General features: G+C 49.7%; 1 protein-coding gene across 1 annotated transcript in view; it reads right to left on the bottom strand.

Moving 5' to 3' along the window:
• Positions 1 to 879: 879 nt before the first annotated feature.
• Positions 880 to 20,060, bottom strand: part of TMEM132E (transmembrane protein 132E) — a 196,292-nt gene continuing 177,111 nt past the window's right edge. Inside the window, exons 7-9 of the mRNA XM_084823015.1 lie at positions 18,749 to 19,028; positions 10,248 to 10,439; positions 880 to 7,265 (exon numbers count right to left, since the gene is read on the bottom strand). Of these exons, the coding sequence (XP_084679141.1) occupies positions 6,231 to 7,265; positions 10,248 to 10,439; positions 18,749 to 19,028 (1,507 nt within the window). The 3' untranslated portion in view covers positions 880 to 6,230. The remainder of the gene's footprint in view (positions 7,266 to 10,247; positions 10,440 to 18,748; positions 19,029 to 20,060) is intronic.

Raw genomic sequence — 20,060 nt, forward strand, 5'->3', positions numbered from 1 at the left:
TCACAACCACCACCAAAGTGTAACGGTATGAATTGCATTGCATTGCATTTATTGCATTTCTACCCCGCCTTTTTTCCTCTTGCAAGGAACCCAAGGCGGCTTACGCCATCCCCCTCCTCCCCATTTTATCCTCACAACAACAACCCTGTGAGGTGGGTTGGGCTGAGAGTCTGTGACTGGCCCAAAGTCACCCAGTGAGCTTCCATGGCCAAGTGGGGACTAGGACCCAGATCTCCCGGCTCCCAGTCCATCACCCTCACCACTACACTACACTGGCTCTCTCATTTTTCCATGAATGGTGGAAATGCATCTTTCTTGTTTGCAGATTCTGCCGGGATAAGATGTTGCAGTCAGCCACTGATTAAATTATTTGGTGGTGGAGATGGCAGGTCAGAGGGTTCTGATCACCTTTGCAGCAGGCATCACTCTGAAATTGCTCTGGTGCAGCTCAGAGACTCAGAAACCCTGGTTTCCAGCTGTACCTTAGGAGCAAGGTTGTGATTACCGTGGTATGAACATGCACGGAAGTGAGATCAGGGCCACTTTAAATGATGCACACGGCTGCCTTGAACCAAGAGGCCTATTTGGAAATGGAGCTTAAAAATAAAGTTATTGCACATATTACAAAGCAAGCCCCAGGGGAGACCTCCAAACGGGCAGCACGCAAATGCCAGCCATTTCCAGAAGTAATATGCAGCAGATGCTGTCAGATCGGAGCAAAACCTCATGGCATTTGTCCATTGCTAAGAGAATTGGGAGGGGAGATGCAATCTTTAAACAAAGCGCTAAGGTTCCCATATTGTTTCGATAGCTTGGAACTGCCCCGATCCCAAGATGCCACCTTACATTTGCATGAAAAAAGAGACCCAGTTTCTGGATAAGGCGACTTTATTTTTGGCAAAACAGACACGACTCTTTTATTTCAGGGAGAAATGCTCAAGCACAGCTGCTAGTGAAATATTCAGCAGCAGGCTCGACAGTGAGCTTAGGATGCGGGGGGTTCTTTCACCTTCCATCTATTTCTTTGGGGAGAAACCTACAGCATGAACCATAGTCCATAAAGAGCAAGAAACAGGATAGTCGGTCGCATTTCATTTTCTCCTGCTGGGCAGCACCATTTCCAAAGCTGAAACTGTTTTAATATTTTTTGGTCCGTTTCAAAGGGATTACTGAAAACATTTCCATACCCCTCCCACTTTTCAAAATGTGCATTTCCTGAAGAGCCCATATTTGATCTGGATAGAGGAAGGGGCAGTGGAGGCTGGGGGGGTCCAATTTCAGTGGGGCTGTGAATCCAATTCTGTGTTGCAGTCAGAACCAGCCCAAACTCCAAAGGAGGTATCCACGGTGCTGAACTCTATCCCCAAATAAGGTTCAGCACCTTGGATAGCTCCTTTAGAGTTCTGGCTGGTTCTGCCTGAAACCCAGAGTGAATTCACTGCCTCACTGAAATCAGAGTCACCAGCCCCCACTGGGAGGAGGGTGTTTCATCCAAGGACCTCATGGGCAGAGGACTAAAATGAACAAATGACCCACCCCCACGAAGGCTTCTCGTCCCTCAGCCGTTACCACTAGCCACCATTGCAGCACGTGGTACTGAGGGAGATGAGCTACAGTAGCCTGTGTGTGGGGACCGACTTCTTGAAAACACCCTAAAAACAATGCAGCGATTATTCGAAGCCAACATGGATTTGTCAAGAACAAATCCTGCCAGATGAATGTGATCTCATTTTTTGATCACGTAACCTCCCTTGTGGACTGTGGGAATGCTGTGGACAGAATATACCTTAACTGCAGCAAAGCTTTCGACAAAGTGCCCCATGATCTCCTGATGAGCAAACTAGCTCAAAGTTGGCTAGGTGAAACAACAATCAGGTGGATCCACAGTTGGCTACAGAATCGGACTCAAAGAGTGCTTCTCAATGGCACCTTCTCAAACTGGGGAGAGGTAACGAGTGGGGTACCGCAGGGCTCAGTCCTGGGCCCAGGGCTCTTCAACATTGTTATGAATGACTTGGAGGAGGAGGTGCAGGGAATGCTGATCAAATTTGCAGATGACACAAAATTGGGAGGGATAGCTAATACTTTGGAAGACAGAAACAAAATTCAAAGTGATCTTGATAGACTGGAGCGCTGGGCAGAAAACAACAGAATGACATTTAGTAGGGACAAATGCCAAGTTCTGCACCTAGGAAAAATAAACCAAATGCACAGTTACAAGATGGGCGATACGTGGCTCAACCACACTGCAAGCGAGAAGAATCTTGGACTTGTTGCCGATCATAAGCTGAATATGAGCCAACAATGTGATGTGGCTGCCAAAAAGGCCAATGCTATTTTGGGCTGCATTAATAGAAGCATAGCTTCCAAATTCTAGGAGAAGTACTAGTTCCCCTCTTCTCAGCACTGCTTATGCCTCATCTGGAGTACTGTGTCCAGTTCTGGGCACCACACTTTAAGAAGGATGCAGACAAGCTGGAGAGGGTTCAGAGGAGGGCAACAGAGATGGATCAGGGAACTGGAAACAAATCCCTATGAAGAGAGACTGAAAGAACTGGGCATGTTTAGGCTTGAAGGGAGATAGGATAGTGCTCTTCAAGTCCTTGAAAGGTTGTCCCAGAGAGGAAGGCCAGGATCTCTTCTCAATCATCCCAGAGTGCAGGACACAGAATTACGGGCTCAAGTGACAGGAAGTCAGATTCCAGCTGAACTTCAGGAGAAACGTCCTGACTGTAAGAGCAATATGACAATGGAACCCATTACCTGGGGAGGCGGTGGGCTCTCCCATGCTGGAGGCATTCAAGACGAGGCTGGACAGCCACTTGTCAGGGATGCTCTGACTTGGATTCCTGCACTGAGGAGGGGGTTGGACCCGATGGTCTTGTAGGCCCCTCCCAACCCTACTATTCTGATTCTTTTACTAAGCTGCTCTAGGAGCCTCTCTTGGCTCAGCAGTGGGATGCAAGTCCTTCCCTCAGGGTCAGGTTGGGGCAGTGGGCTCCCAGAACCAGACCTGGAATGCGTGTTGACCCCGGACCCCCAGGGTGCCTGTCATTGGTCGCTGAGGCACACCTGCTACAAGATGGTGCCATCTTGACCAGGCGGGGACGGAGTGCCATCCTCTCGATATTTATACTAGGCCCTGCCAATCCACAGGCTCCATACTGCCTGCCAATTGCAGGAGCCGATGTTGCACACAGTTCTCTTCTGTTCCTCAAGGGGGAGCTGTAGCCCAGGGGCAACTAACCTACTGACGGGCTTCTACACAGTGACCAACTACTGTTATAACAGTATATAATGCCAAGAAGCTCAGATCGGTTTGCTTTTAAAGGGGGTGAGTGGGTTACTCTTTGCATGGTATTGAAAGGCCCTGTTGGGTAAAGATATGGGCCCTCTAATCCTCAAAGCTTGCTTCCAACAGTGGACAGCTGTGCTTTGAGGGAGCCCAAAAGAGAGGGTGTGAAACTCTTCCCCATCACTTGTCACCCAGTATTCAGTGATACACTGTGTCTTCCCTTGGAGGTTCCATCCCAGCTCTCACGGCCAATATGAACGCAAGGGTCTCCTGGATCAGGCTGAGGTTTCGTGTCATGCCGTGTGCCATCTTCAAGACTGGAGTCAGCCAGATTGGACAAGAGAGGCATGGGGTCACCAGCATTCTCCTCTTGTTTCCTCATCCCTCAGCCATTCCAGCCGGTGGTACTGAGGGAAATGAGATGGAGGTGCAAGGCCATTCCGCCAGCCCTGCCGAAAGACTGATTATTTTCCTCCCCGACCCCCCACCCACAACCACACATTCACACACAGCTACTGGCACTCCGTGGGATCCTGTCTCAGAGGAATATTGCTATGGTCATTCTCAGCTGGAGAAACAGGTAGCAGTGGTGTGGTAGTCATTTTGGGAGTGCAGGCGCTCCTCATGACAGCCCCCCTAGCCACGCCCCCAAGGAGAAGCCCAAAACGCAGGCAGCGCTGTTGATCCACATCAACAACGCGCTGCTAGCCATTTTCGTCTCAACCACGAGCAGGTCTTCAGTGCCCATTCCAGACCAAGCTGCCCCAAAAGACTTTGCATGATGACAGGGAACGAGATATTGTTGCTGGGAAAATTCATTTTCCCCAGTGCCTGTGAGGAAGGGAATGTGGAAGTCTGACCGGGGGGGGGGGGCAGGGGGGAGATGACGTCAGCTAACAAAGGTGTTGGTGTTGTGTCCCTGTGAGCTTCACTAAATAGACAATAGATTAGATATGGATGGTTGATGGATGAGAGAGAGAGATGGATGGATGGATGGATGGATGGATGGATGGATGGATGGATGAGAGACAAAGATGATGGAAATACCCGGCACCTACATTTTTAAAATACACTTCTCCCCCCCCCCGCTCCACTTTTTTCTGCAATCTATGCCAGAGGGGCCTATAAACGTGGATGAGACTCTCCCCGCCTCACCCTCCCTCCCCTGACAACTCTTGCTCTGTGCTTCTTTTCTCCCCACCCAGCCCTCCCAGATCCCAGGTGGAGTCCCGGGGCCTTGGAGGGATAAATGCACACTGCCATGCAGGGCAGCATCACAGTGCGGCCAGCAGTGCTCAGCTGCCACCCACCACCACTCCCTGGGGCGGCAAGGGCGCAGAACCCCGGCTTGCGTGGCCCCCCACTGGAGGGCCAAGTGAGCATGTCTGCCCGCCCGCAGCCACTCTCCCTCTGGGGTTGAAGAAGAAGCAGATTGGACAAAAGAGGTGCTGGGGGAGGATACGAGGAACAGAGACCTGTGGAGAAAAATAAGAATCCCGCAGCCAGCCAGACTGGGCTGAATAGTTTTTGTGTTTTTTAATAAAAATGTGAATTCCGGCCCTTCTCATACATTTGCCCACTCACAGCACACCCCCACCCCTCTCCTTGTGCCCCCATCTTCATCAGGGCCCCCGACCTGCCTTTCTTATGCAAATCCTGTCTCCTTGGAACATGCAAGGGCTGCGTTCCCTATATTCCATGACATCACAGAGGCTCAGCCAATGAAATGGGGAATAGGGGAATGCTCCAGAGAAGGGCCAGCCGGCCAGCCGCTCTCTCTCTCTCTCTCTCTCTCACTCTCTTTATGAAAAGGGTGTTGCCTCAGTAAGGACTAGCAGCACTGATGAACAGAAGGGAGCAAAACACAGCTGCTAGCATGGCCGTTGATGGATGGGAAACCTTCAAACCCAAATGAACCACACCTGTAAACCAGACCCAGAGGGATTGGGACTCTGTTCCTCTTCGAAAAACTAAACCGTTTCTTCCCAAGGACCAGCAGCATTGAGGGCAGGGGTCTGCATTGCCTTGAGGTTCCCGACTTCTGTCCTTTGCACCTCAATCCCCCCCTCCCCTCCAGGAAGCAAAGTTGCATATCAGGTACACGAGGCCAACCCTGGGAGAACGGGGACTGGGACTATGGCCAAGGCATCGCAGGCACGAAACAGGAGATGGGCTGTTCAGAACGGCAAGGGGGCGGTACTGTCCCCCCCTCCCCGTGAAGCAGCAGTGAGATTAAACTACTTTGCGCAGCAGACAGCAATCCGGCACAGGCCTTGTGTTTTCGGCTCGTGTCCCCTCCCTTCCCGTGCCCCGGTAGCACCATTCCACATGGGCCCCACTGGGCTGGGCAGAATCCCTGAATGTTGTTTATTTTAAAGAGTCAACATTTATTGTGCAAGGAAGAAAAGAAAAAGGAAAGGAAAGGAAAGGAAAGGAAAGGAAAGGAAAAAAACAAACCAACGAAACAGCCGAGGGACCAAAGGCAGCAGCGGATGTCGGGAAGGCAAGAAGTAACGTTCCCCCAAGCAACCAATCAGCAGCAAGGACTGATTACGCAGCTCGGCTGGTTCTGTGCCGCAGCTCAGCCGACCCAACGGTGCCAGCCCCCCGCCCCCCTTGAACATTTGGCTACAGGTGCCGGCACCAACCGGCCAGGTGGGGCCGTGTCCCCGCTCGCTTCTGCAGCTGCTCCGCAAGCGGCCTCCTGAAGACGGCTCTCCCTCCGAGTAAAAGGCTCCATCCCATCTCACGGGATGTCATATTTCCCTTTGTACGTCGCTGGGCCTGCCGTCGTCGGGCTTGTCCGTGGAGAAGAGGGCCTGACGGGGAGCCCGACGAACACTGAAGGGAGGCGCAAGCCAGCCAAGCCGACCCAAGGAAGCACCCCACCCAGCTCTTCCCTCTCCTTGGCCTGTGAAGCATCGGGTCCACCCCGTTATGCAATCTCCTTGATCCTATGGACGTAGCTGTGCAGTTCCTCGGGGCCCTGGAGTCCCATGTCTTGACAGACCCACTCCAAGTCCTCCTCGTCTGCCACAGGGACCGAGTTGTAGGCCAGCTCCTCGGAGGGCATGGTGGCAAAGGTGGTGAACTTGACCCGCTTGCGCTTGGACGTGGGGGAGTTCAGCGGGTCCTCGCTCTGGTCCCGGGTGGAGCCCCCCGAGGAGCCGTCCCCCCGGCCATGCACTTGGCTCTGCACGCTGGTCTGCGAGGAGCCGCTGCTGTGGTGGTCGCCGTGACAGCAGGTCTGCACGTTCTCCAGCGGGTTGCCCGGACTCTCGGGCTGAGGGGAGAGGTCGTTCTGGGCCCGCAAGGGCTGCCCGTTGCCCAAGAAGACCCAGTGGTGAGAGTGGTCCATGTTGGTCTGTCCTTCTGGTGGGATGCGTTTGTGCCGGTATTTGAGGACAAAGACGATACAGTTGATGAGGAAAACCAGGATTGCTAAGCAGAAGACACCCAGGAGGGCATACATGCCTATTTCCAGGTCTGTCAGGCCCCGGGTTACCTGCACGTATCCAGTGGGGATGGTGGGGAAATCCTCCGTCGGGAGGATGGCACTTGGTGCCCGGCTCTCCTGGCTGGGCACCAGGTGCCACTCCACTTCCACCCGGGGCGTGGTCCCGGGGGTGCCCTTCTCCCGTCCGGGCCGGCTCGGGGTTTGGACGGGCTCATAGTCGTAGGTGGGCTCCTCCTCGGAGCTGAACTGCACGCGAATGCCGGCCAGAGCAGTGGCCAGCACGCTCTTGCGCTTGGTCTTCTGGCAGGTCTCACAGATCATCAGCTCCACCTTGACCAGCTCGCCAGCCCCCTCCCCTTCGGCCCTCACCAGCGGGAAGGCCCGATCCGGCATCACAGACACCACCGTCGCATCCTGGGTCGTCACCACCAGCGTGTAGTCCTTTGGGTCGTACAAGGAGAGGGGGACCGTGGTGCCATCACTGTATGACACCCAAAGACTCAGCAACGCCTCCTAGGAAGAGGGACAAGACAGTGTTGAACCCCCCATGCTGTTGATACCATTGGTCGTTCATGTTCGAACCATTGCTACTTGTGAGACCCCAAAGGAATTTACACCGGCGGCCAGATCTGATCCCTGTACAGAACAGACTTCCCCAGGCTGGCTGTGGATGATGGGAGTTGTAGTCCTGCACATCTGAAGAGTGCAATGCCACCATGACGTTACTGCCAAGAGACCCTAGCACAGGCTAGGCAACCTGGTACCCTTCAGATGTTTTGGACTACAGCTCCCAGAATATCCAGCCAGTGGGAACTCTGCCCTAGCATGTCTCCTGAGAAACCCCTCACCAGCATTGTGGAAGACAATGCTCTTCAAGTCCTTGAAAGATGGTCCCAGAGAGGAAGGCCAGCATCTCTTCTCGATCATCCCAGAGTGCAGGACACGGAATCATGGGCTCAAGACGCAGGAAGCCAGATTCTGGCTGAACATCAGGAGAAAAGTCCTGACTATCAGAGCAATGCGACAATGGAATCCATTACCCTGGGAGGTGGTGGGCTCTCCCACACTGGGGCATTCAAGACGAGGCTGGACAGCCACTTGTCAGGGACATCAGACTTGGATTCCTGCATTGAGCAGGGGGTTGGACTTGAGGGTCTTACAGGCCCCTTCCAACTCTACTAGTCTATGATTCTATGAAGAGTCCAGAACACTGCCCTGGTGTCAACGGACAGTGCAGAAGATCAGGAATGGCAGTCGAGGGAAAAGCCAGGAAAACATTTCCACCCTTACACATCGCCACTTCGTGGGACCACCTCAAAAGAACCCCAGAAGAGAGTTTGGAAGCCACTGTTCTATATCGATCCAGCCTCCCCTACCCCCTTCAGCACCACCCGCTGCTCTTGCACTCAGCGTGCCCTCCCACCACTCAAATATCCAAGCTTCCATATTCTACAAAAGCCTTCCCCAACCTGGGGCCTGCCTGGCGCATTGGACTACAACTCCCCATCATCCCCAGTGGAGATGATGGGAGCCATAGCCTGACACATTGGGGGGCAGGTTGGGGAAATCTGTTCCTCGGCAAGCCCCCTGCCTTGCCAACCTCCCTTCACTCATCAATTCAACCTCTGCTCCAAGCCACCCTCTCCATTTTTCCAAATCTGGTCTTCTCCGACTTCCTCCCTCCCTCTACCACGCATTCACTGACTTTCAGCCAGAGAGGCCCTGAATGGTCACAGAGGTCACTCTTTGTTGAGGATTCAGTCTCGCGGAAGATGCTTGAAGCATTCCCCACAGGAGATCTTCACCCACCCTCTTTCGCATTGCTTTGTCGCAAAATGCCTGCCTGCCATTTCACACATGGCGGCTTTTGATCGGAACTGCGGCACTTTTGATCGGAACTTTTCCATCATGCTGGCAACAAGCTCGTGAGCAACTGGGACCAACAGCAATGATGTGACGTCACTGGGGCCCAAACCTCCAAAAGGCAGGTGAGATGGTAAACCCCTTTCCAAACTTGTACCATGTCAGCCAGCAGGGCGAAGCTCATGGCTCCTTCTTCAGTGCTCCTGCCCACCATTTTAAGTGAACTGACTTAATTCACACTTCCTGGATTAACATGTCAATGGGAACACAGTTATCCTTTTGAGTGTGTACTTCTCCAAATTTTGTGATGCAGTTCTTGGCTACGGATGTATGAGAATTTCATCTTGTTCACAAAACATGCAAGCATTCCCTGTTCAAAGTCCTGAACAAGCACCTGTCTGGCAAAAATATCTGCAAATTGTCAATCATGTCACATGCTTGAATTCATCTCAGTCCTGATTCCCAGTTTGATTTGCACAAATTTCCTAATTTGCGCAAATTTCCTCAGTCGCCTGAATCAGCCCTGCTTTAGTCTGTGGAGGAAATTTGCACAAACTAGGAAATTTGCACAATTGGGGAAGATTTGCCCTCTCTCAACCCTCCATTTGATCATTGCCAATTTGTGCAAGTTTTAAATTTGCACAGAGAGAGCTGCAATTGCAAACACAAATGGGAGTCAGGTACAAGATGAGTAGCGAGATGATATTCAGAGGATCTTGGTGATCTGGATCATCGCTCGTTCGCCCCTCCCTTTACTTGGCTCAAACAGTACAAAATGCATATGTTAGAGAAAGCGGTGTACAAAACTGAGTATGTGAGGGAAGGTAGCACAGAAACATGTATATGGTAGGGAATGTTGTGTATGAAAAGAAATGCAAATTTCCATGCACTTTTTTAAAAAAATGCAGACTGATGTGGAAACTGGATGGAACAGACTTATGATTGCGTCCATGAGAAACTGACGTGGACCGGAAATGGATTGATTTGTATTGATTTGCCCATCCCTAGGGAGTTGTGGTGCAAAATGTCTGAACAGCACCACAGTGGGGGAGGCTGATGTCGCATTATCCCAAAGACATTGTGTGTAGGGGGAATGGTTTCCCCCATTAGCAGCTGCCTACTCACACACACAATGCCCCTGGAGTGACTGTATGTCATGATGCAGGGGAACCCTGGCCACCAGCAGGCAGTTGCTGAGGGGAGCTTCTCCATCATTTATGCAGCAATATATAAATAAATTGAAAATAAGCCACCCCTGCCGCTACTGATTCACCTCCCCCCAAATTTTGAAGAATTTTGCACCTCCCTGATGAATCCATGAAATGAACTCTTCCCCACACCTCAAAAAAATACACTGCTCTCAGATGGACTGGCAAATTTGGGGGAAGCATTTTTGTCCTGCCTTAGCCTCCTCTTCTCCCTGGCAACCTAGAGTTCTACATGCAGGGAAAGCTTTTGTGCAGAGGAGCATTCTGTCATGTCAGCCTCTGCCTGCATCCTTGGGCAGGGGGGAGTTGTACCATCTCACTGGCTGCTTGCGAGGTCATGGCTTGTCGAAATGGCCTTGTGTTGGACCTTCTGGGGAAGATCGCCTAAGACGTTGCTCCACTGGAGTGGGCCAGCTTGGATTACCTGCTTGGAGAAGTTGAGAGTCTGCTGGGCAGTCGTCTTGGCCACGATGGTATGGCTGCTCCCAGGACTAGGGTGTAGCGACAGGGAGAGGTTCGAGATGATCTGGGCCTTCAGTTCTGTGATGCTGACCTTCTCGTCAGCCACCGTCACCAGGGTCTCCCCGAGGACCGCCTCCATGAGGGGAGATACTACCTATGGGAGAGGAAAATGTGTACCCTCATTAGCGAGGAGTGGTGATGTGGGAGTGCACATGATCAGATTTCTTATGCAGGCAGGAGGGGCACCAAAATGGAAGGGCAGAAGAATAGCCCTGTTGAATCAAGTCCATCTAGTCAACCCATCTGTTACACACAGCGTGGTGTAGTGGTTAGAGTGTTGGACTGGGATTTGGGAGTCCTGGGTTCTAGCCCCCACTCGGCCATGCAACTCATTGGGTGGCCAGTCAGTGTCTCTCAGCCTAACCTACCTCACAGGGCTGTCGTGAGCAGGGATGTGCAGAGTTTGTTAAATCCGTTCCAACTACTTTTCACGGATCCTCAGGCAACTCCCACACTGGAGGCCTTCAAGACGAGGCTGGACAGCCATTTGTCAGGGATGCTCTGACTTGGATTCCTGCACTGAGCAGGGGGTTGGACTCGATGGCCTTGTAGGCCCCTTCCAACCCTACTATTCTATGATTCTATAACTTTCGTTCCATCACCCGCTCATTAACAGAACCAGATTTTTCTCGATTCCCTGACCTCGCGTTCATGTTGGAAAGTGTGCGTGTGAGCAAACATGCACTTCTGAAAATGCGCATTTCCACAATTGCACAAATGTGCGAATCCCCCCCGCCGCCCCCAATCCAGTTTTTCATGCTTTAGCCTATGGGGGGGAAATGAACATTGTCAGGCAGTGCTTTTTTAAAAAATAAATGTATTTTTTGTATTCTTTACGACTAATTTTGCATACAATTCCAGAAAGTAAAACACCAGTCTGCAAGTCCGTGGAATCCACACAATTTAGGAAAACTGGGTTTGCACAGGGGCTGCATTAAGCCAGCATAACAAAGAGCTGCTGATCCTCATCAGGGTATTCATCTAACCCAGGGATGGGCAGCTTCAGACTCGTGGGATCTACCTGGGTTTTTACTTGAACCCTGAGATCCACCAAACGCAGCCAGGAGCAAAAGATGTAGAGTGAGCCTGGAAAGACTTTGTTTGGAGTACCAGGACTAAACGGCGCTCACAAGCCCTCCTTCAGTTTAGCAGTATCATTTATGGCAGGCGTGTAGAATATCAGCCCTGCAGGGAAACCTGAGTTTCCAATCTGGCTCTCCAGGGATCCCCAAAATGTCACACCCCAGCCTCTAAGAGCTTCTCTGAAACTGAATTCAGCCCTCAGACTGAAAGAGTTTCGACACCCCAAATTTGGGTGGGGGACAGTTTTGGGGTTGCTCCTATTGTGAAATCGCTGGGAATCAGAAATCCTGGTGGATCTACTGCAAATCACCCAGAGATGTACGAGTCAAATCAGATCTTCTTTCTGCCCACCCTTGCCCTAAGCCTTTTTAAAACCTAAGATAATGGCCGCAACCACAACCCTTAGCGGTGAGTTCCACAGATTAATGATTCACTGTTGTAGCTGTTCTTGTTGTTATCCTAAAACTACTTCCCATTTGCTTCATGGCCTGATGCCAAGTGGTTGTATATGGTGCAGGCAGAGGGGGAAAATGCTCTGTCTGCATTTTCCAGGCTGCGCATCCATTTATAAGCCTCTATCATATCCCTGTTTGTTTGTCTTTCTCCTAAACCGAAAAGTCCCAAATGCTTTAGCCTTTCCCAGTCAGTTGGGGTGCCTGTTTCAGCACAGGATGCCCCTATACAAATCTATGGTGAGACCACACTTGGAATACTGTGTCCAGTTCTGGTCACCACACTGCAAAAAAAGATATTGTAGAGCTGGAAAAGGTGTAAAAAAGGGCAACTAAAATGATCAAGGGGTTGGAGCATCTCCCCTGTGGGGGAAGGCTACCATAGCTGGGATTGTGTAGCTTGGAAAAAAGGATGGTAAGGGGAAATATGATAGAGGCGTACCAAATTATGCATGGTGTGGAGAATGTGGAGAGGAAGACCTTTCTCTCTCTCTCTCTAAAAATACTAGAACCCAGTGGGGTCATCCCATGAAGCTGACTGGTGGGAGATTCAGGACAGATAAAAGGAAGGGCTTCTTCGCACAGTGCATAGTCATACTATGGAATTTGCTACCACAAGATGTAGTGATGGCCACCAACTTGGATGGCTTGAAAAGGGGGTTGGATAAATGCACGGAGGAGAAGGCTATCAATGGCTACGAGTCCTGATGGCTATGTGCCACCTCCAGTACCAGAGGCAGTGAGCCTACGTACACCTTTTGCTGGGGAACATGGGTGGGAGGGTGCTGTTGCGCTCATGCCCTGCTTGTGGGTTCCTGGTTGACAGCTGGTGGGCCCCTGTGTGAACAGAAGGCTGGGCTAGATGGACCCTGGGTCTGATCCAGCAGGGCTCTTCCTATGTTCTTATGGAAGTTGGCCATGAGATGTGGTCCCCCACCACCATGAAAAAACCTGCCATAGCTAGTTTTCAATAGGGACTTGACACTATTCTGCATGGACTGAGCACCCCCCAGCAGTACCCATCTGACATGGTCGGCTTTTTTGCAATGGGAAGTCAGCCATCCACATTAGGTGCGGGCTTCAGAATTCTTAGCATCTTGACTTCCATTTACTTTTTCTAGAAGTCTCTAGCCCTTATGAAAATGTGCAGACAATGCCTGTCGAAATCTCAGAAGCCGGACCGGGGGGAGGGGAGCAGGATTCAGCCAGGGATTGCGGGTGGCATTGCAATGCCCTCCCTCCCTTTCTATGACAGTCACAAGCACACTGAATTATGCAGTGCAGAAGCCATGGTGTCACTGCCAGAATTTATCCACATCAGCTTTTTTTCCTGCACTCAGTTAGCTGCAGGGTGGAAGATGGTTGTTTTTTCAAAATAAAAAAGGCAAAGTGGGCAACCTCTTTCAGCCCAAGGACTGAATTCAACGTGGAAGAAGCTCTCGGGGACTGCATTCCTGTGGTGGGCGGGGCCAAATGAAAAAGGGCGGGGCTAAAAAAGCCCTGCCTATTGTGGCTTAATGCTCATAAGGCCAATAATGCAGCCTTAGGAGAGACATTGACTAGCAGTCAGGAGAAACGGGGGTGACCAGAAAAAGGGGAGGGCCAGATTTGTCCTGCAGAAGAGGGTGAGGACTCGCCCCAACCCAGGGAGCGTGTGTGTTTTCTGGCCGCGGGATTCTTGATTGCAAAATTGCCTCCGCAGATCTCCAACCACATCCTCTATTTCTCTCCTGGGACCGAGGCCTCAAATGCTAATGAACCGATGCAAGGACCATCTCCCATTCGTAGCCTTGTGCGCGCGCACACGCGCGCACGCACGCACAGAAGGTTCTCTCCAAAGCACTTTTTGCCAGGGAAGGCACACCGACCTTGAGCTGCTCCAGTCTTTGAAGACAGCATCTGGGAGCCGGGGAGTTTTGCTTAGGAAGGCAATCCGTTGCCGAAGCCTGAAACTAATTGCAGCTACAGAGATGCCTGGCACAGGCTCAAGCCAAGGTTGAGCAGAGAAATGTTTCAGGGACGAAAGGCGCAAGACAGAGGGGAAGGAGTGCGTGTTTGCACATGCAAAGCAGAGGCGGAGGAAAGGCATGCATTAGCCTCCGCACATAAGAACACTAGTGCGTCAGGGAGAGGGGTGGTGGCCTAGGTTTCCCTTGGCATGCTAGATTTTTATTTGCAGGGAATTGTTTTGAAGATGGAAGAACATTTGTTCATGCCAGTCCTCTCACGCAGAGTCAAGTGGTATAGCCCTGACAAATATTGCCCCCACCCTCCTCAATGAGAACTGGGCCTTGTTCCATCAGGCAGATCGGCTTTTCTTTGCTTCTTATCCTAGGCTGGAACTCAAGCACAAGAACACCTGGACCAAACAGCACTGAGCTTTCTTAAGGGTAAAGCCATTTTTCTAGCATCCTGAGACATGTGCTCTGTTAGCAGTGGAAAAATGAGACCCTGAGCAGGGATAGATGAGAAATTTGTTTCAGTTCGGTTTTATTTATTTATTATTTATTTATTTACAATATTTATATACCACCCCACATCAGAAGATTTCATAGCGGTGAACGACAAAAGTAAAAGAAAATATCATCAGGTTAAAACAAACTGCTTTAACCTGATGATATATTCTTTTATCTTTGTTCAAACACGTTAAACAAACCTGATCAAGGTTAAAACACACTTTTGATCAAGATTTACCCAGTTTGCACCAAACACGGTCTGAACATGGACTCAGATGCAATCTGTGGTCAAAGTCTCCACATTTCCAAACTTCCACTGCTATTCATGGACCCTGAAAAATGCGTACATTTGAAAAAATGCTCACAAATGCACTTTAATCAATGGGAGAAGAATGTGTACGTTCCAAAAATGTACACAACTGATGCACAGATTTGGAAAAATACGTACAAAAATACACATGGATTTTCATTCAAAAAGCAAAAAACGAAGCTTGAAATCTGATACGGATTCGAATTGGAATGAGCTTCAAGATGGAATGCAGAGAACTCCGGCCAGCTCGAGTTTTGCTGATTTGCACAAACCTAAACCTGAGTGATTTGCCAAGAGAACATGCTGATCATAGCAAACACTCTTTTCCAACAGCACAAGAGGCGACTCTACACATGGACGTCACCAGATGGTCAATATCGAAATCAGATTGATTATGTCCTTTGCAGCCAAAGATGGAGAAGCTCCATACAGTCAGTAAAAACAAGACCTGGAGCTGACTGTGGCTCAGATCATGAGCTGCTTCTTGCAAAATTTCGTCTTAAATTGAAGAACGTCGGGAAAACCACTAAACCGTTCAGGTATGACCTAAATCATATCCCTGATGAATATACAGTGGAGGTGAGGAATAGATTTCAGGGATTAGACCTGATAGACAGAGTGCCTGAGGAACTATGGACGGAGGTCCGTAACATTGTTCAGGAGGCAGCAACGAAATCCATCCCAAAGAAAAAGAAATGCAAGAAAGCAAAGTGGCTGTCTGATGAGGCTTTACAAGTAGCTCACGAAAGAAGGGAAGCGAAAAGCAAGGGAGAAAGGGGAAGATATACCCAACTGAATGCAGAGTTCCAGAGAATAGCAAGGAGAGACAAGAAGGCCTTCTTAAATGAACAATGCAAAGAAATCGAGGAAAACAACAGAATGGGAAAGACTAGAGATCTCTTCAAGAAAATTGGAGATCTCAAGGGAATGTTTTGTGCAAAGACGGGCATGATAAAGGACAAAGAAGGCAGGGACCTAACAGAAGCAGATGAGATTAAGAAGAGGTGGCAAGAATACACAGAAGAACTATACAGGAAAGATCTGAATGTCCCTGATAGCCATGATAGTGCGGTCACTGAACTTGAGCCGGACATCCTAGAGAGTGAAGTCAAGTGGGCCTTAGGAAGCATTAGTAACAACAAAGCTAGCGGAGATGACAGTATTCCAGCCGAACTATTTAAAATCCTAAAAGATGATGCTGTTAAAGTGCTGCATTCAATATGCCAACAAATCTGGAACACTCAACAGTGGCCACAAGACTGGAAAAGGTCAGTTTACATTCCAATTCCAAAGAAGGGCAACGCCAAAGAGTGTTCAAACTACCGCACAATTGCGCTCATTTCACATGCCAGCAAGGTGATGCTCAAAATCCTACAAGCTAGGCTTCAGTAGTATGCGAACCGAGAACTACCGGAAGTACAAGCAGGGTTTAGAAGAGGCAGAAGAACTAGAGATCAAATCGCCAACATTCGCTGCATCATGGAGAAAGCAAGAGAATTCCAGAAAAATGTCTATTTCTGCTTCATTGACTACGCTAAAGCTTTTGATTGTGTGGATCACAACAAACTGTGGCAAATTCTGAAAGTGATGGGAGTACCAGACCACCTTACCTGTCTCCTGAGAAACCTGTACGAGGGTCAAGAAGCAACAGTAAGAACCAGACATGGAACAACCGAGTGGTTCAAAATTGGGAAAGGAGTACGACAAGGCTGCATATTGTCACCCTGCTTATTTAACTTATATGCAGAGTACATCATGAGAAATGCCGGGTTGGATGAATCACAGGTCGGAATTAAGATTGCTGGGAGAATTATCAACAACCTCCGATATGCAGACGATACCACCCTAATGGCAGAAAGCGAAGAGGATCTCAAGAGCCTCTTGTTGAGGGTGAAAGAGGAGAGTGCAAAAGCTGGTTTGAAACTCAACATTAAAAAAACTAAGATCATGGCATCTGGCCCCATCACTTCCTGGCATATAGAAGGGGAAGAAATGGAAGCAGTGACAGATTTTATTTTCCTGGGCTCCAAGATCACTGCAGACGGTGACTGTAGCCATGAAATTAAAAGACGCTTGCTCCTTGGGAGGAAAGCTATGGCCAACCTAGACAGCATAGTAAGAAGCAGAGACATCACCTTGCCGACAAAGGTCCGTCTAATCAAAGCTATGGTTTTCCCAGTAGTAATGTATGGCTGTGAGAGCTGGACTATAAGGAAGGCTGAGCGCCGAAGAATTGATGCTTTCGAACTGTGGTGCTGGAGAAGACTCTTACGAGACCCCTGGACTGCCAGGAGGTCCAATCAGTCCATCCTAAAGGAAATCAACCCTGAGTGCTCATTGGAAGGACAGATAATGAAGCTGAAGCTCCAATATTTTGGCCACCTAATGCGAAGAGAAAACTCCCTGGAAAAGACCCTGATGCTGGGAAAGACTGAAGGCAAAAGGAGAAGGGGACGGCAGAGGATGAGATGGCTAGATAGCATCACCGATGCAATGAATATGAACTTGAGCACGCTCCGGGAGAGAGCGCAGGACAGGAAGGCCTGGCGTGCTATGGTCCATGGGGTCACGAAGAGTCGGACACGACTGAACGACTGAACAACAACAACAAAACCTGAGTGAAATCGAGCTTGACAAGTTCACCCATCCCTGCCTCTGAAACCGGTGAATATAACCACTCTGCATTTATTTTTCTTTCTCTTGATATTGCTCCAAATCTGTCCATTCTGCCTCTTGCATGGACTACCCTACACCACTGAAACACAACGTACCCTGATGCTCTTAGGCCTCCAAACATCGCCTTGCCCTTTTCTAGTACCTTCTTCACTCCTTTGCTGCACTATAAAACCACACACACACACACACACACACTTGTCTTCTCTTGCTTGATAACTATTTTCATAATAGCCTGTGAGTCCAGTGCTTTCTGTGAATGTCTGTGGCACAGTAAAGCATGAATGTTTCAAAGGTAGCGTCCTTCTGTTCTTGAGCTCATTTTTGTCACGTCTCTAAGGAGTGGCAGAACCAGCCAGAATTCTAAAGGAGCTATCTCCTGTGCGTGCACTACATCTCTGCAGAAGATCCCACTATTCTCGCATCAGTAAAGTCCACACCTATAGATGTAAGTTCTCATACACATGCATGAAGGTTTGAGCCCTATGGAGGCGAGGAAAAAGGTCAGACATAGAGGTCCGAAGTTTTTTGTTGGGAGGGGGTATCCCTGAGAGGAGTAGTTTCATTTCCCTAGTTAAGTTTCATTTTCATTTCCTCAGTTATGTTTCATTCCTTCAGGTCTGAAGCAGTACTTTTGGTTTTGGGGGGGAGGGTATAAAAAGAGGGAGTCAGAAAGACCAAAGAGTAAGACCAGAGTCAGGAAGAGCAGAGCTTGAAAAGGGAGCAGGAAGAAGCAACCTAGAAAAGTCTAAGTGCAAAGGAACTTGTGTTTTGCAACTTTTATTTTCTCTTAAATGCCTTTTGTATCACTCAGCTCTAGTCTGTAAATGCCTTTAGTTGTGTTTTGCTTGCTTTAATTTACCAGTAAACTGTTGTGATTAAACCCTGTATTTAGAGTGTCAATAACCTCACGTCTACAGCCTAAACCCCATGTTACTGGGAAGGGGAAGTTCAAAAGAAGGAAGGTGGGACTCTTATGGAGGCAAGACATCCTTAAGGGGTTGCTCAGAGGGTCCAGGTCACAAGGGAAACCCTGACAACATGTGATCAGGAAGCACTGGCATCAGTGGCGACTGGTGGCACTCATTTTGGTGGGGCTGTACATCCATTCCATGTTTCAGTCAGAACCAACCAGAATTCTAAAGGAGCTATTCAAGGTGCTGAACCATATACCCAAAATAGATTCAGCACCTTGGATAGCTCCTTGAGAGTTCTGGCGGGTTCTGACTGAAACATGGCATGGATTCACAGCCCCACTAAAATCAGAGCCACCAGCCTCCGCTGACTGGCATCACGTAATCGTACAAGCTGTTCACAACCCTGTTGCTCCGTTTTGGCGCAGCTGAAGTTCCCAGGCTGTCTTCAAGGGCAGCCCCACAGGTAACGCACTGCAGTAATCCAAACAGATGAGCCTTCCTTGTGTTCTTACCTTGAACAGGGTGGTGCCTGGTTCCCGCCCGGCGAGCGTGTTGCTGTCGACCATGTGTGCCACCCGGGGGTCATCGACCTTCATGAAGTCACTGACAAGGTCCGTGACCTCGACCATCCACTCAGGGCCTAGCATGGTGACCACTTGGTCGGTGCCCTCCGAGGAGGTGGTGTGGAACTGCGTGAAGACCTGCAAGGTGGAATGCTGGTACTGGAGAGCGCAGCCCCGGCTCTGCCTCCGCTCTTCCTCCTCTTCATCATCCTCACTTTCCCGGACTGACCTGTGGGAAGCGGCGGGACATCCACGGAGCAAAAATAAAGCTTGGTTTGCGACTGCTTTGGAATTTTCCTCTGAAAGGGGGGATTTCTTGCTAGCCAGGAATCATGTACGATGACTCCACTGCACCCTGTAGCCAACCGGGTTTGAATGACTTCACAAAGCCAAGTCAGAGTGACGGCAATGCTTCCTGGCCTGAACCTGAGTGGGGGAATGCTTTCACCCCATGTTCCACCCCCATCCCACACCATCACTGGAAGAAGTTGGCTTTTTTCATAGCAAATGGTGGTGAGGATGTTTTAAGCAAACTGTCACACAACCCTCCACCCGCCCCCCTTGTCAGCTCAGCCCAGATATTAATGGACAGGATGTCTTTTTGCTAATTAAAAAAGTGCTATCTGCAGTTTCCTATGCTGCATTGGGAATACCCCCAAAGTTCTCCCGAGTTTTGGGTTGACTGTGGTGGCAGCATCCCCAAAGATGCTCCCCAAAATGTTCCCCAAGTGAACCTTTTCTTCCCAATCATGGATTTAAAGCGAAGTCCATAAATTAACAAGCCCTGGGTTGCCACAGATACTCTAGAGCTGATGAGAATGAACACCGAATATGGAAAGGCTGTAATGCCAGAGGTGGGCGAATGGGCCGTGTCCAACATCGCCAGCATTCTCCAAACATCATCTCGCCACTCGTCCTGGGCCCAATTCCCATTCAGGGAAAACTTCCGCAAATCGAGCAGTGGTTGAACGGGAAATTTGTGCACATCTCCCAAGATCTGGGCAAATGAGGCAATTTGCACGAATTGAACTTGGAATCAGGAATGAGGGGAATGTGAGCATGTGTTTAACAATGTTGCAATCTTTGTAATCTTTGTAAATCACCCAGAGACCTTTGGCTTTGATGATGATGCAGATTTGCTAATATTTTCGACACACGCATGCTCACCCTTGTGCTCACATTTGGAGCTTTGGGCAGGGCCTGTTCACGTGTTTTGTGAGCAAAAATGACATTCTCATACACCTGTATGCGATGAGCTGGA

Source organism: Heloderma suspectum, chromosome 16, assembly GCF_057233095.1.
Source record: "Heloderma suspectum isolate Gila_16-S chromosome 16, 16-S_ref, whole genome shotgun sequence".
Taxonomy (NCBI): domain Eukaryota; kingdom Metazoa; phylum Chordata; class Lepidosauria; order Squamata; family Helodermatidae; genus Heloderma; species Heloderma suspectum.